General features: G+C 41.9%; 1 protein-coding gene across 8 annotated transcripts in view; it reads left to right on the top strand.

The window, feature by feature from the left end:
• Nucleotides 1-17624, top strand: part of NBR1 (NBR1 autophagy cargo receptor) — a 77279-nt gene that overhangs the window by 46646 nt on the left and 13009 nt on the right. For 5 of the 8 annotated variants that reach the window (XM_073683616.1, XM_073683614.1, XM_073683613.1 and 2 more), the window contains 6 exons: nucleotides 3701-3850; nucleotides 3932-4120; nucleotides 4971-5130; nucleotides 7910-8197; nucleotides 8312-8443; nucleotides 8651-8726. In XM_073683616.1, the coding sequence (XP_073539717.1) occupies nucleotides 3701-3850; nucleotides 3932-4120; nucleotides 4971-5130; nucleotides 7910-8197; nucleotides 8312-8443; nucleotides 8651-8726 (995 nt within the window). Of the gene's footprint in view, nucleotides 1-3700; nucleotides 3851-3931; nucleotides 4121-4970; nucleotides 5131-7909; nucleotides 8202-8311; nucleotides 8444-8650; nucleotides 8727-17624 lie in introns of all 8 variants that reach the window. The other 3 variants (XM_073683617.1, XM_073683611.1, XM_073683615.1) reach the window with 2 other exon arrangements.

The following is a 17624-nucleotide window of genomic DNA, read 5'->3' as shown; positions in this document are numbered from 1 at the left end:
ACTCCTCTCAAGCCAATGAGTCATATACACTGCAAAAACGCACAAAAGAATGGCACCCGGGTCGGGGAAGAAGACTATGTCTCCCATCGTTCGACCGCTGACTAGAGCGGCTCGGCTAATGGGAGAAGTAGTCTCCTCAGCCGAGCCGGCGTGTGTGCGATGTGTAAAAAAAAAAAAAAAAAGTAAAAATCTACATTAAAATAACAAACACCTCATTCTCACCTGTCCGGCGATGTCCTCCCGATGTGACCAGATCACCCGGCGGTACACTGACGGGAGCGCGCTCGCTCCCGGCAGTGTACATCGCTGCACTGCTTGCTGAGGTCACCCGAGTTCACCAGCTGGAGATCAGGTGACGAGCTCCAGGACCTCATTTTACGGCACCAGTGCTGTGTGGGAATTCTCCCACGCAGCACTAATGCAGTAAATGAGGTCAGCTGATCTTCAGCTGATGAACTCAGGTGAACTCAGCCAGCAGCGCAGCAATGTAAACTGACAGGAGTGATTTCACTCCTGTCAGTGTACAATGCTGTCTTCTACAGCAGTCACATCAGTGATTGATGTGACTGCTGTAGAAGTGACCCGGATTTCCGTGGGACACTCGGATTACGTCATGACGGCGGACAGGTGAGGGATATGGTTGTTTTTTATTTACTTTTTTTTATAATTTTTTTTTACAGGAGACGAGGGATTCGGGGATTAGGAGAATTAATAAATAAAATTACATACAGTTTTAATACGAGGCTGACATAAACCCTAACCCTATTACTCCACTCGCCACTGCTTCACGGCAGTGGGAAGAACGAGGCTAAGCGCCAGAGATGGCCCATCTTATGGATGCGCCGTTTCTGGGACTGCTGAGATCTGATTTTATTAGCCGCGGAGGCGGCCAAGATCCATGGCCCCTTCCTTGGCAATTAATATCAGCCCGCATCTCTGTTTAGCCTTTGCTGGTTAGATTTTATAGGGGGACCTTACATCAATCTTTTTCTGGGGTCCCCCTGTAATCTAACCAGTAAAGGCTAAGCAAACAGCTGTGGGCTGTAATAGCCAGGGAACATTTTTGGCTAATGGCCCCTTTACCGGCTACTAATATCAGCCCCCAGCGGTCGGCTTTCCCTCTGCTGGTTATGAAAATGACGCAGGAGCTCACGCCATTTTTTTTAAATCTTTTATGCTATGTGCCCACAATCCGGACCTAGCAGCGCTTTGGATGCAGCATATTTTTGCTGCGTCCAAAACGCTGCGTTCTATTGAACGCAGGTAAATCCACATGTGTTCACTGAACTAATGTGGATTTACCGCATTCAATACATTCTACTGGTCAAATTTCTGTTGCGGAGACTAGCGACTCCGCAAGAGAATTTGACATGCTGCGGTCCTGAAAGACGTGTCGCATGTCAGTGTCCACGGGTGATCCGCAGCCTCAGATGCACGCTTAGTAGACATGGGATTTATACAGATTCCATACACTATGCTGTAACATCTGGACGCTGCGAGTTCAACGCTGTATAAACACGCATCTTCAAACCTGCAGCGGTTCCTGATCGTGGCCACGTACCCAAACTCACACGCAGCATGTCAATTTCTGTAGCGGAGACGCAGATTTTGACCGATTGCAATGTCATTATATGCGTTGGATCCACATGTATTGACAACAACAAGTGCGTTATTAGAACACAGCGTTTTGGACGCAGGTAAAATACGCTGCGTCCAAAGCACTGCTGGTTGCTGATTGTGGGGACGTAGCAGCTAAACAAACAGCTGTGAGCTGTTAATAATAGCCAGGGAATGGTGTCTATTAAAGAGCATGAATATTCACTACTTCCCATGTGCGTGGGATGTAGTGAATATTCATGCTCTTGAATAGCGGGCACACATGATAGCCGAGCCGCAGCAGGAAGCCGGCGGCTGCTGTTGACCCTGTGTTCGCTATTAAGGAGCATGAATATACAGTGCTCCCCACACCCATGGGCGTGGGGAGCAGTGGGTATTCATTTTCTTTAGCAGCAGACACAGTGTTGACTGCAGCAGGTGGCTCCTGCCTCCTGTGCCCCTTTCCTCCGCCCCCCATCCACAGCCACAGCAACACCATTCAGACTATACACATTTGGATTATAAGACGCACCCCCCACTTTTGGAGGAAAAAAGTTTGTCTTATAGTCAGGGCTGTGGAGTCTGAGTCGTGCCCATTTTGGTGGAGTCGGTATAAAACAGACCAACTCCTAACATTATATAATAAATTGGGTACAGTAGTTCAATGCAGTTTGTGGGGATTTTTTTTCATAAGCATTTGGGAAATTTATGAAATGTCCTATAAATGTCTGTCCTATTCCTGATCTAAGGGTCTAGACTTTTAGCTGAGATTAATCTGTGCTACAGTAAATTTATCACTTTAACAAGAGCCAAGTATGAGGGAGTTGGTGTCATGGAAATTGAGGAGGCGGGAGTTGGAGGTTTGGCTTACTGACTCCACAGCCCTGCATATAGTCTGAAAAATACGGTTCATCTATCACATATATTCATGGCATATCCTTTGCATGTGCCTGTCCCTGTCGGACCACGGTGACTAGCATTGCAGAATTGTCACAGATTTTTAAAAGTTAGACTATAATAATGATTAAAAAATTTACAAGAACGAACTTAGAGATATTTTCATGACCGATCCAGCACAATGTTATTTTCCTTTGCTGAACTATAGGAGGCAGCACCCCAATGGGATCCATTTGCAGTATTTGAATGGCTTTCACTGGGGGTAAAATAATGATGTTCGGCTGCTGTTGCCACTCAAACCGTGCCCATCCAGCCTGAAAATTGCTATTATTGACCAGCTGCAGTGTGGGGATTTTGACTGGATTGGACTGGAGTGATATTACCATAATTATGTGTTCACCTTTGCATGAACACATTTAATTGGGATCCAAAAGTGCCGGTGCATTTTCGTGAATGGAGTCAAGTGATCCAGTTCACCAAAAATATCTTACTGACATCACCAGGATTTTATTACTGGTCAGAAATCCCTTTGTGCAACTTCAGTCTCCTAACATACCTGCAGAATTTAGATGAAATTTAAGTCTCTATATTTGCTGGATTGCACCAGGAAAATCAATCTGATAGATTAATATTCAGGATCTGAGAGGTAAAGTCTATCCTTAAAGGGAACCTGTCACCAGAAAAACGATTGACCTTCAGAAATAGGGTTAATCTGCAGGTTAATAGCATTCTGGACCTGTCCGGCGTTGGCACTTAATTTCCTCCTGGCAGCAGGGGTCTAACTTTCTTTCCTCCGGCAGCGCTCCAGTTTCAGTCATGGGAGTGGTGACAGTGCAGTTTCAGTCACCATTCTGATACAGAGCGACGGCTGTAACTGCACCCCCGGCACTGACTGACAGCCGGCCCTAATGCTGAGCTGCTGTCAGTGTTGCTGACATCATGAACAGCTGATCGGTGGGGTGGTGCCGGGTGTTGCTCCCCCACCACATTGATGACCTATCCTAAGAATAGACTACTTAAAGGGTCAATATAGACTGCTAGGATTGCTACCTCCAATAGATGGCACTATAGAACTTGTTCTCTTCTTTTTTGAAAGTATTAATATTCATTCCATGAGAAAATCCATTATTCGTTAACCTTTAAAATCAGAAATGTTTTTCTTTATTCAAATTCACTTTTCTTTTTGTTTTTGTTTTTTTTTTTACAGCACATGCCCATCATTTAGTATCTGCGAACAGTGTGAGGCCGAGGGCTGTGACCATGACCCCAATCATGTATTTCTTAAAATGAGAAGGCCGGCTGAGCCTTGTGCAGAAGAGCAGCATCCACCACCTCCTTTCTCTATGGATCAAGTCCGGTAAGATTCTTCACTTTCGCTTTTCTGATATTGTAGGTCTGGATCACCCTAACGTTTTGTTTTTCTTGTCTTCTGCTGCAGGTTTCAGAAACACATACACAAAACATTCCTGAAAGCTGAGAAGCAACGTCTGCGAGCGGAGAAGCGACAGCGCAAAGCGGAGGTGAAAGAACTGGAGAAACAACTGAAGCTGCATCGTAGAGTCCATCGCTGGCCTTCATGGGACTCTCCTCAGCCTGTTCCTGACAGCCCACAGAGCAGTGCTCTAGTGTAAGAGCCGCACTCGTACTGTTCTGTATTATAGCTCTCGAAATCATAACTTGTCTGCACCTCTTTTATAACTGAAGACGGCTGCTGACATGATTTCTATGACATGTCTGTAGCTCACGCCTACCCGTCTTGGGTCATTTGTAATGAAATCCTTTCTAGCAGCAGCCTGGACGTCCCTTCTAAAACTCAATGAGAATGTGACATCACAAAATTTAATTATTTTTTTGAATGTAATTTTAAACATTTTTGGCATTTTTTCCCATATCAGTCCTTATTAAAATGTGACATTTTGCAATTGAACACTTGGGATATTTTAGAATATAACTTCCTGTTTCAGGAAATCCATATGTACATTAGCAGCATTGAACAGACTCTGAACCTATCTTTTAAACCTGATTTAAGCAATAGCTTATTTTCTGACAATACGATGCTTTTAATGCCACAGGCTGGTTTCCAAACTATTATCTCAGGCTCTTGTTATGCCATATATGAAGAATGTGTGGTTTATGAATAATGTATGTGCAAAACTTTTATCTTTCATGTCACTTGTAATATGAAACTAGACAAGGCATTGTTTGGTGTGGTTGTCAGTGGCACAGGGTAAGGTCCAAAATCACAGGGGCATCATACCAGGAGGTCCTAGTGGTCAGATCAGAGGGCTGCTGTGTAACGTACAGTAGCCACTATAGGGGGTGCACACGTCAGTGTAATGCATGGCCAGGCTTTATCTGACCGGAAAGAGTCTAGTGCTCCATTTTACAACCCTAGAAATTACCTTTTTATGAAACTACCTTGATATGTAGATGTTAGTATATTTAGGAATGATGTCCGATTCTCTCCCACGGTGTAGAATTCCTATGGAGCCATGCTCCCAGTTCATCCCCACGTTCAGCGCGGTGTTTGTGGACGAGAACCTCCCCGACGGCACACACCTACAGCCTGGGACTAGGTTCATCAAACACTGGAGGATGAAGAACACGGGAAATGTGAAGTGGAACCTGGACACTAAGGTAAAACGTCCACATCTCATCACCATAACTTATCCTAATGGTAGAACTTTTCAAAAACTTTACAAATAATTTTTGCTTGGATTATAGGAAAATGTTGAGCCCTAGATGAGCACATTGGTGTGTGCTTGCAGTATTTGTAGAAATTTCTTAGGCTCTGTTCACATTTTCTTTAATTCATTCATGGGACAGAGTTTTCATATGATGGACACAAAGTGTGTCTGATTGCCCCCCATTGACTACAATTTACTTCTTTTTAACCAAAAAAATCATTCCTGCGTGCTTTACTATTTTCCCTTGTCAAAATCTGCAGCGGATTTAGTTTCTCATCCCCTCAAAATCTTCTTTAGTTTTGGCCCCTCATTTTGGAGATCTTGTCCACATTTAGTTTTAACTGTGTATCGGACGACAGACACTGAAGCTGTTCGTCAGCTCCAGAACAGTGTTTACAAGCTCTATAATTACGGTAGTTACATAGGTTGAACTTGATGGACCTGTCTGTTTTTCAACCTATCTCCACCAGTTCTACATTCTCTATTTCTAGTTTGTTAGTTACATGGTTAGTGTTCCTGTTAAATGTATGTCTACACATGGAGTGAACTGGATTTACCTTTCTAATTTTTCTAACTTTTTGCATGAGAAAGTCACAAAAATAAATATCATTTTTGCTTTTGTGCCAAATTTGTAAACCACACCACATTTTGTTGAATTTGGCTCAAATACCAACCACTACTCCAAGATGAAAAGTGGCTTTAAAAATGACTTTTGGTGCACTACAAAGGCCCCTAGTCTACTTAAAACTTGACAATAAGTATGACCTGAAGGGTTGTAAACTTACAGGACATATGGACGTAATTATAGAGGGGGTTCATCACACAGGACCCCTGCAACAGACTGGAACAGAGAGATGCTCATATATAAGTATGTATATGTGTGTGTGTATGGATATATATGTATGTATATATATATATAATATATATACAGTACCGACCAAAAGTTTGGACACACCTTCTCATTTAAAGATTTTTCTGTATTTTCATGACTTTGAAAATTGTACATTCACACTGAAGGCATCAAAACTATGAATTACCACATGTGGAATTATATACTTAACAAAAAAGTGTGAAACAACTGAAATATGTCTTATATTCTAGGTTCTTCAAAGTAGCCACCTTTTGCTTTGATGACTGCTTTGCACACTCTTGGCATTCTCTTGATGATCTTCAAGAGGTAGTCACCAGAAATGGTTTTCACTTCACAGGTGTGCCCTGTCAGGTTTAATAAGTGGGATTTCTTGCTTTATAAATGGGGTTGGGACTATCAGTTGGGTTGTGCAGAAGTCAGGTGGATACACAGCTGGTAGTCCTACTGAATAGACTGTTAGAATTTGTATTATGGCAAGAAAAAAGCAGCTAAGTAAAGAAAAACGAGTGGCCATCATTACTTTAAGAAATGAAGGTCTGTCAGTCCGAAAAATTGGACAAACTTTGAAAGTGTCCCCAAGTGCAGTTGCAAAAACCATCAAGCGCTACAAAGAAACTGGCTCACATGAGGACCGCCCCAGGAAACAAAGACCAAGAGTCACCTCTACTTCTGAGGAGAAGTTTATCCGAGTCATCAGCCTCAGAAATCGCAGGTTAATAGCAGCTCAGATTAGAGACCAGGTCAATGCCACACAGAGTTCTAGCAGCAGACACATCTCTTCAACAACTGTTAAGAGGAGACTTTGTGCAGCAGGCCTTCATGGTAAAATAGCTGTTAGGAAACCACCGCTAAGGACAGGCAACAAGCAGAAGAGACTTGTTTGGGCTAAAGAACACAAGGAATGGACATTAGACCAGTGGAAATCTGTGTTTTGGTCTGAAGAGTCCAAATTTGAGATCTTTGGTTCCAACCACCGTGTCTTTTTGCGACGCAGAAAAGGTGAACGGATGGACTCTACATGCCTGGTTTCCACCGTGAAGCAAGGAGGAGGAGGTGTGATGGTGTGGGGGTGCTTTGCTGGTGACACTGTTGGGGATTTATTCAAAATTGAAGGCATACTGAACCAGCATGGCTACCACAGCATCTTGCAGCGGCATGCTATTCCATCCGGTTTGCTTTTAGTTGGACAATCATTAATTTTTCAACAGGACAATGACCCCAAACACACCTCCAGGCTGTGTAAGGGCTATTTGACCAAGAAGGAGAGTGATCGGGTGCTACGCCAGATGACCTGGCCTCCACAGTCACCAGACCTGAACCCAATCGAGATGGTTTGGGGTGAGCTGGACAGGAGAGTGAAGGCAAAAGGGCCAACAAGTGCTAAGCATCTCTGGGAACTCCTTCAAAATTGTTGGAAGACCATTTCCGGTGACTACCTCTTGAAGCTCATCAAGAGAATGCCAAGAGTGTGCAAAGCAGTCATCAAAGCAAAAGGTGGCTACTTTGAAGAACCTAGAATATAAGACATATTATCAGTTGTTTCACACTTTTTTGTTAAGTATATAATTCCACATGTGTTAATTCATAGTTTTGATGCCGTCAGTGTGAATGTACAATTTTCATAGTCATGAAAATACAGAAAAATCTTTAAATGAGAAGGTGTGTCCAAACTTTTGGTCTGTACTGTGTGTGTGTGTATGTATGTATGTATGTATATATATATATATATATATATATATATATATATATATATATATATATATATATATATATATATATATATATATATATATATATAATATAAGATTTCTCTTTCCAATATTAGATAACACACTGATGATTTCATATGTATTAACAGCTGAAGTTCATGTGGGGAAATCTGACTTTATCGTCCTCATCCCGGAAAGAGGCTTCAGTTCCTTCTTTGCTGCCTGGTCAGATGGGCGTCTTGTCTGTCGAATTTGTGGCTCCAGCACTGGAGGGAACTTACACATCTCACTGGCGCCTGGCACATAAAGGGGAGCAATTTGGACCCCGTATTTGGTGCAGTATCATTGTGGATTCCCTTCCTTGTGCCGAGAACCTTGAAGATCTGGAAAAAGAGATGTCTTCCGTTAAGATAAGCAGCCACATGGACAAGGAGGAGGCAAGTGTTGGGCAGTAGTCCACAAGCATGTAGAGGGCTATATTAGATCTGATCACTGCTTTTATTTATTTTTTAATCTACTGCTTTAACTCTATATTCTTTTGTGACATGCAGGAAGGCTGCAGTGCTCATGTTACACAGCAGGTTCGAGGAGGCACAGATAAAGTGATGTTGTCCAGTCACCTGAGGAGCTCACACAGTGACCGGGAGGTGTACATCCCATCTGTAGACCTCCTCACTGCCCAAGTAAGCATATCACTGCTATGGACCTACTGCAAATAATGGGACTGTCGCTGCCTTACAGTCTCACTCTCGAGAATTCCATAGCTCCTGACTAACAATTTGCTGTCTGTATATGCACTCTATGATAGCTTTGGTGGAGAACGGGGTCTACTGTTTGCCGATTTCACACTGCTGTATATCACATATTGTTTACTCTTCCTCTGTATTTAGGACCTGCTGTCATTTGAGCTATTGGATATAAACATCGTACAGGAACTAGAACGTGTTCCTCACACTACACCCGTTGGTGAGTTTTTCACTTCTATTATAGAAGGTATTTAGCTGCAAATATCGCTGTTAAATGTGGTATAACAAATAATGTTTTAAGTGGGAATTTGTGTTTTTCATAAGGATGTTACCTGCCATGTTCTGAAGACCCCTAACTAAAACTTTTTATCTTAAATGATCACCACCATGAAGTTGACATACAGTGAAGAATTTCCATTTGTGGCTATGTTCAGACCTCATTTTTAAACAATGTTCAGTTTGCATGTCGTGAAAACCTCTTGATATAAATGCCGACTGTAGAGCCGTGGCGTTAGCATCTGTATCCTTTACAACTGCATATGTTGCTCTTGTAATGAGAAACAAAGTGTGGCATTTTCACAAAGATGTGAACGTAACCCAAGTATGTGTGTAGATAAATCATGCAGCAGCGTGACAAAGTTGCTGAAATTTGTAAGTTTTTGTGAACTACCAAAACATATTTAGATGTATAGTGGTGCTTGAAAGTTTTGTGAAGCTACAGAATTTTCTATATTTCTGCATAAATTTGACCTGAAACTACATCAGATTTTCACACAAGTTGTAAAAGTAGATATCAAATCAAAGAAATAATTAAAAACCTTAGACTTTTGTAAAAAAAAAAAAAAAGTATATTGAAACAAATGATACAATATCATATTTCGGTGAGTGGCAAAAGTATTTGACCCTTTAAGATAAATTAGAGTCTGATTTTTCAGTCAATTTAAAGACAATCAGGTGTGAGTTGACAGCCTGTTATTTGAAAAAAAAAAAAAACAGATTTACCTAAGCGTGATCTTCACAACACATGTTAGTGGAAGTGTATCATGCCACGAACGAAGAATGTTTTTGAGGATCTCAGTAGAAGAATTGGAGAAGCTCATCAGGTTGGAAAAAATTACAACACCCATTTCTAAAGAGTTTGTACTTCACCAATTTACAGTCAGACAGATTGTGTACAAATAGAGAAATGCAAATTGTCTCTTCAGAGAGGAAGAGGACTAGAACTCTAGTGCCACCTACAGGAAGTAGCAACCCTCTCTGAAGAGTCCATTTGCATATTTCCCAGAGTCCATTTGCATATTTCCCAGAGGAGCATTGCGGCTTTAAAAGTCTCCTCACCTGACTTGCTTAACAGGTCACTCTTCACAAGGAGAAATATTACCCCTAGATACCGGTCTGACGCCTCTCACCCAGCCAAACCAGAACTCACACTTTGTACTGACGAGGGGCAGTACCCCAAAACAGTGTCTGCAGATTGAGTTTCTGGTCTTGGCTTTTTATCCTAAGTCATATGATAAGGCTCTTTAAAGGGTTAATATTGACTTTTTAGGCTTGCTACTTTCTGTAGGTGGCACTAGAGTTCTAGTCCTCTTCCTCTCTGAAGAGACAGTTTGCTTATTTTCCAGAGGAGCATTGCGGCTTTAAAAGTCTCCTCACCTGACTTGCTTAACAGGTCACTCTCCGCAAGTACAAATAGAGGAAATTCAAGATCATTATTACCTTCCTCGGAAGTGGTGAACTAACTAAGATCACTCCAAGAACAAAGGCATATAAAATAGTTTCCAAGGTCACAAAGGAACCAAAAGTAACCTACTTAGCAACTAAAGGCCTCTCACTTTAGCTAATGTTCCTGACTCCATCATGAGGATGACACTGAACAACAATTGTGTGCATGGCAGATATACAAGAGAAAGCCACTGCTATCCAAAAAGAACATTGCTGCCCATTTGAAGTGTGCTAAAGATCATCTGGACAAGCCAGAACGCAATTGGAATAATGTTTTTGGACACATGACCAAAGTAGAGTTTTTTGGTTTAAATGTGAAGCATTATAGTTGACAAAAGAAAAACACTTTATTACAGCATAAAAGCTTCATATTATCTGTAAAACACTATGGTGGTGGTGGTGGTAGTATCTGTCAGAATATCTGTCTATAAGCTGCATTTCAAGAGAGTGTGGGCCATGCAACAAGACAACGACCCAAAGCACAGAAGTCATTCTACAAAAGAATGGTTAAAGAAAAATAAAGTTAAAAACCTCATGACCTTTATCCTATAGAAATGCTGTAGAAGGACCTGAAGGGGACAGATTAAGGGAGAAAACCCACCAACGTAACAGAGTTGAAACTGTTTTGTAGGGAGGAATGGGCTAAAATTCTCCCAAGCCGATGTTGATTAGTCCTGCTCAATTATTGGAAACGTATTGATGCAGTTATTGCTGTCCAATGGGGGCACACCAGATACTGAATGCAAAGGTTCACATAATTTTGCCACTCATACGAGAGATATTGAATCATTTTTCAGACAAAAGTCTAATATTTTTGACTCCTTTATTTGATTTTATTCTATTTACTTTTAGGACTTGTGTAAAAATCTGATATAGTTTTAGGTCAATATTTTTGTAGAAATATGGAAGCTTCTTAAGGGTTTCCCAAACTTTCAAGCATCACTGTATTTGTTTATGATTTCCCAACACCTTCTACTTAAAATTTTTCATACTTTGCTGTTCAATAAATAGTAGAAAATGCTATTGAGTCATTCCATATCAAGTGGACCAGTGGTCCCCACTCGACCTTCTCCGATTTTGCTGAAAATTTATAAGGATGTACATGTATGTTTGAAAAGAGGTTCTGTAAATTTTTAGGGCCAGATCTCAAATACATTGGGCACTGTTGACCTTTCACTGGAGGTTCCACCAAGCCTGCGGCTTCAGCTAAGAGGATTTTGCAAACTTAGGCACATAGCCATTAGAGTTCTATACTGGCTATGATGCTGAAATTTGGCATACTAGCTCAACTTTTGCTGCTAAACACGATAAAATTATTACCGGCTATGACAAAACAATATTTCAGCCGCAATTTTGGGTCAAAGTAGCTTGTAAAACGCGTCGCATAAAATTTATGCCAAACTTTGCCCATATATAACTCAAGACCAAAAACCAATAGTAACTGGTGCTTTGCCCTGTACACCAAACATCTACATGACTTTGCATTGCTGCAATATCACGGTCAAACCATATGTATTTGTGGAAATATTCACACCCACATATGATGAAAAATTAAAAAAAAACGAATTTTACCTATTTTTAGGTCAAATTTCTCAAAGTGTACCCCTAAAATATATTAATTCTGATATCATTAGAAAGAGCACATTTTTCTCTACAAGGATCATTGTTTTTTATTTTGGGAGTCTCTCAGTTTAAGAAAAGAAAAATGCCACTGAACATGGTGTTATTTATTAATAAGCAATGAATGGTAACTGCACTATTCAAACCCTTGCGTTGGTCCATGGTGGTTATACCACAACCAATTCCCTAAGAATTGGTATTATAATCCTATTAAGAATTGTAATAATGCTGTCTTTCGAGAATTGGCAGCCTCATCGCCTAGGAGCCATGGCCGATACCCGTGCAAGGCCAGCCGCGGGCGGTCTCTTTATCGCAGGTTCCGAAGCCTGAGGGTGGGTGTCTTTGCCTAGGATCCCAAGCCTAATATTGGGTATCTTTTGTTGGTTCCCAAGCCATAATGTTCAGTCTAAGTGGTCTGGAATTGTTGCTGAATTTGCAACATAATCGGTTCAGAGAAGCTGTATTGTCGGCCCATAGCTGGTGCTGGAATTATTGCAATGATTGACTGCTCGGGAATCCAGCATGTATCATTTCTCACAGGCCAGTGAAAGAAGCTAGCTGGTCCATGAGGATGCATAAAATTTATTAATGCATCATGGTCGTCGACTGAAATTTCAGAAATATTTCCAATCCACCAGTTCCTATCGTAAATGCAGGCAATGTATTGCCCTGGCTGGAGGTTTGCAATTGGCACAAAAGGCATTTCTGATCTGACAGATCTATCTACATGGGCAATGAAAGATGATGGGTCATTTGACACCCTTGAAATGCGAATCTTTTTGTCATCAATTGGCACAAACTGGTGATTTTCTCTTGTTCCAGCAATTGTATGTCCATCTTTGAACCTTTCCTCTTGAACTAACCTTATTTCGTCAATTTTTTCTTTTGGAACAAAAAAAATTTGATTCCATGCAGTTGCTCGTTGCAAAAGTTGAATAAATCCACCGGGGTCAGTATTTGGTTTTCAGTTGGGCGTTGAAGACTGACACGAGCTGCCAACCTCTTTGCTGTCCCTCCAATCCCATCACAGGGCGACTTTCCATGACTGGTACCAAAAAAATTCCATTCAGCGCTGATATTGAAATCAGCATTGTGGTGGCACAAGTTGAGAAAATTTTTGAAATTTTTGTACTGGGCTGCAGATCCATCGCTGAAGTAGTGGATATGACGAATCCCATAGATGAGTCTTGAGATACTCCACAATTACTGTTAAGAAAGTGTGGACTGCAACTGTGTCATGTTTTGAGCAATCACTGATTATGCACAAGCTGATGTTCTGCTCAGCTTCACCATTTAACTCCTTGAAGTAAATTACAAATGGGTGTACTGTAGCTTGACTATTTTCCCAGTGGAAACCTTGAATGGCATCTTGAACAATAAATGAGTAATTTTCAGAAAAGTCCATAAGGATCACAAGCTCTCCAGGTCTCAGATTTTCCTTCAACGATTTCAAATAGCTACTTTGATGCTTGGCGATGTAGTGATGGCTACAAAGTTTAGAAATTTTCAAAACCAATTCTTCAATGAAATCTTCTATAGTCAGTTGTTTGGTATCAAGCGTGTCTCGATCAGTGTGAATCCATTGTTTGAACTCAATAATTTCTTCAGGGTCACTGTTGACAAACACATTGACTAGAAATTCTTTTAAAACTTCAGGACCCGGGCATTTATCACAACGGCCAAGCATACAGTCCTTGGATTCAATTTCACAGACCATTTTGCATATGAGCTCTTTGTAGTCATCATTGATTGGGCATGCTGCAAGCATTAGTTTGACATTTTGGTGAATGGTACACACACAAACGGAATGTGTTCCAGCAGATCCAACGGTTACGCACCACTTTGGCCGAAGCTCACAAAACTTGGAAAATCCAATTTCAGGGCCATTCCGATCCCGATAGGCAACAAACATTTCCCTCATATTGCTCAGTAATAGTCGCTTTTGCATCTGCTTTTTTTCTCCTGCTATTCGCACTGATACATAGTCTTTTTTACCAGGGCACATTCGACTGAATTCATCATCCTCAAAAAATGCCTGCACCTTTTTCTTCACTTCCTCAGAAACTTTCTTGCCACACTTGATTCTAGGTAAGGCTAAGATCCCATGTTCACATTTAAGCTTTCGAGCTTGTTTGACCATTCGTTAAGAGACACCGAATTCGTCTGATATAGCCTTAATGGACCAACTTTTAGGTGCCAATGTCAAGATTTGGACCTTTTCTGCCCGACTGGACACCTGCAGCTTTTGCTTCAAATCTGCCAAAAGGTGATTGTAATCCAGACACATTTTGCACTGTGCTGTTTTTGTTTGCTCAATGTCTTTCGGCTCAAGCCCTCCAATTGAAGAAATCTTGCTAGAAAATGCATTTTGTACCTGGCTTATCTTTTTCCTTGCATATCCAAGTGAATCCCGCTGGCTTACCCATGGATATTTCAGAGGAGAGATGCCAATGGATGTTAAGCTTGAATTTAGACTTTCAGGAGAACATTCCATTCCATCTGGATCTGATTCAGAGGAAACTGGATCAGCTGATTTTTTTCCTGTTAGCAAATTCTTTTCGACATGATGCACACATCTTCTGGCCAGGCTTCACATCATTCTTTGTAAATTCGTTCAACTGGTCAGCTGCTAACAAATTGATAGCTCGCAAATTCTTTTTGGTGTTATGACCTTTCTTCCCAAAAGGATTGCAACACGATTTTTGCAAATGCTCATATTTGGTCAAGAATGAAGCTTCATGGTGTAAACAGATTTGTGAATGTTCGTCAAAATTTAGTCCCACTCGTCGACGCAGCAATTTCTGTTCATCCAATCCAAAGCTTGTAAACAATTTCAACTCATCCTTGCTATGGGTGAATGTCTTAAGGTGGCACTTCGAATTGTTCGCAAGGCCGATAGAGCACTGGGCCGATTCTTCATCAATTTCATTCTCCATCACTAAAAAATAAATAATATATGCATTAAAATGTAACAATAGTCAATAACTTTTCATAAACAAAAAGGTTTATAGGTTTTTGATTATAATAGACATTGCTAGCAACAATACAACTCTGTAACGTGATAAGAATCTGAAAATCAAACACAAAATCAATGCATTACGTGCATAAATAACACCATGTTCAGTGGCATTTTTCTTTTCTTAAACTGAGAGACTCTAAAAAAAAAAACAATGATCCTTGTAGAGAAAAATGTGCTCTTTCTAATGATATCAGAATTAATATATTTTAGGGGTACCCTTTTTGAGAAATTTGACCTAAAAATAGGTAAAATTAGTTTTTTTTTAAATTTTTCATCATATGTGGGTGTGAATATTTCCACAAATACATATGGTTTGACCGTGATATTGCAGCAATGCAAAGTCATGTAGATGTTTGGTGTACAGGGCAAAGCACCAGTTACTATTGGTTTTTGGTCTTGAGTTATATATGGGCAAAGTTTGGCATAAATTTTATGCGACGCGTTTTACAAGCTACTTTGACCCAAAATTGCGGCCGAAATATTGTTTTGTCATAGCCGGTAATAATTTTATCGTGTTTAGCAGCAAAAGTTGAGCTAGTATGCCAAATTTCAGCATCATAGCCAGTATAGAACTCTAATGGCTATGTGCCAAAGTTTGCAAAATCCTCTTAGCTGAAGCCGCAGGCTTGGTGGAACCTCCAGTGAAAGGTCAACAGTGCCCAATGTATTTGAGATCTGGCCCTAAAAATTTACAGAACCTCTTTTCAAACATACATGTACATCCTTATAAATTTTCAACAAAATCGGAGAAGGTCGAGTGGGGACGATTTTTAAAACTGGTCCACTTGATGTGGAATGACCCTATTGTATCTATTTTTTAGCAGACATTCTGTTCTAATGATCTGGTTATGTGACACTGTTAGACTGGGATCTGCAAGAATTAAAAATAACCTCCACTACGAGCCTGACACTCCATTATCCGACTACAGTGCTCTTTTGGATGGAGAATTTTTGTAGTTACATGCTCAGTAGTGTTGAGCATTCCGATACCGCGAATATCGGTCGATACCCGATATTTCAGTATCGGAATTTCGATACTTAATTCCGATACTTTTACAATATCGAATACCGGAATCGGAAGTTCCCATAATGCCTGCGCTCTGCAGTGTCTCTGAAGGATGACAAGCTGGATGGCAGCGCTCAGCTGCGATCCAGCCTGTCATCAGAATGCCATCCCAGCGTGAGAGAATTCTCCTGATTGTTTAAAAGCCGGCGGGCGGTAAAAAGCCGCCGGCTTTTAAACAATCACACAGCCCCATACTGCTTCCCCGCAGCCTCCCACCCCGATCCTCCGCTCCCCTCGCCACCTCCCATCCCGATCGTAAGTTAGGACCGGGCAGGGAGCACAGCCCCAAGGAGCGGGGAGCGAAGGACCCGGGCGGGGAACCAGGCAGTGAAAAGACTTCACCGCCGGCTTTCCCGCCGGTTATTTCAAATGAACAGCTGAGGTATCAGGTGATGCCGATCAGCTGTTCATTTGAAGTAGCCGCGGTGCCCTCAGAGGGTTCATGTGAGTTCATGCTTGACTGCATTGCATGAACTCACATGAACTTTCCCACGGTCGCACAGGTCAGCCTCACCTCCCAGACCATCAGCCCGTCATGATTGGTGTGTGCGCTGTGTCTGTGCGATGTCTGCGGGTGTGCGCGGTGTGTGCGCGGTGTCTGTGCGATGTCTGCGAGGGTGTGCGCGGTGTCTGTGCGATGTCTGCGGGTGTGTGCGTGCAGGCAGACATAGGCCAATGTGACACTACTACTCCCATCGGCCTATGTCTGTCCCCCGTCCACTCGTGCCAGCAGGATCAGCTCGATGGGAGCAGTAGTTCCCATCAGCCTGATCCTGCTATTTAAATTGCCCTACTGTGTCCCCAATAAATTTTAAATACATGTCATTGGTGGCCAGTGGTTACCTACAATAAATTAGTTCATACATTACCTGTCCCCGCCGATCGCCACCTAAAATAAAGTAAAAAATAAAAAACTGCACCTATACTCACCTAGACACCTAATTCCTCGAAGCCATCGATCTCCTGTAATAAAATATAAAATAATAAACCACAACCTTATCCTTATCCCTCCGTAGTAGTCCACGAGTGTCCCACGATGATCTCCAGTTTAGAGCAGCCACATAGAATGTGACCGCTCTGAACCGCTGCCGCCGCTAGAATGACGGGACCGTAAAGCAGCCCCGTCACTGCATAAGCGGGTTCGCCGGAGTTCAGGCAGCGCTGCTCCGGTTAGCTCCTTTACGGCCCTGCTGTATCGTGAGAAATTCCCACGGTACAGCAGTGCCGTAAAGGAGGTCTCCGGAGCTGCGCTGACTGAATGCACTCCGGTGACCTCAGTCAGTGGCTCACGCTGCCGGGAGCGGACATGTTCCCGGCAGTGTGAGCTTACAGCAGCCATGCACAGCGGTCACCATCTCCAGATGTGACAGCTGTGCATGGGAGATCAGCGCAGGAACGTGGACAGGTAACTATTTTTTTTTAGTAAACTAAGAATTAAATAAAATGGTGTGTTTTATTTCAAATAAATTATTTTTTCTGGGTGTAGTGTGTTTTTCTTTTTAACACTTTGTAGGTTAGTAATGGGGGTGTCTTATAGACGCCCATCATTACTAACCTGGGCTTCATGGCAGCTGGCGCTGACATGAACCCCAACCCTATTACCCCCTGCCACCGCACCAGGGCAGCGTGGAAGAGCGAGGCTAAGTGCCAGAATTGGCGCATCCTATGGATGCTTCATTTCTGGGGCG

This window comes from Phyllobates terribilis, unplaced genomic scaffold, assembly GCF_046119375.1.
Source record: "Phyllobates terribilis strain yellow unplaced genomic scaffold, ASM4611937v1 Scaffold_5__5_contigs__length_657084704, whole genome shotgun sequence".
Classification (NCBI taxonomy): domain Eukaryota; kingdom Metazoa; phylum Chordata; class Amphibia; order Anura; family Dendrobatidae; genus Phyllobates; species Phyllobates terribilis.
This window is presented reverse-complemented; position numbering and strand designations above follow the sequence as displayed.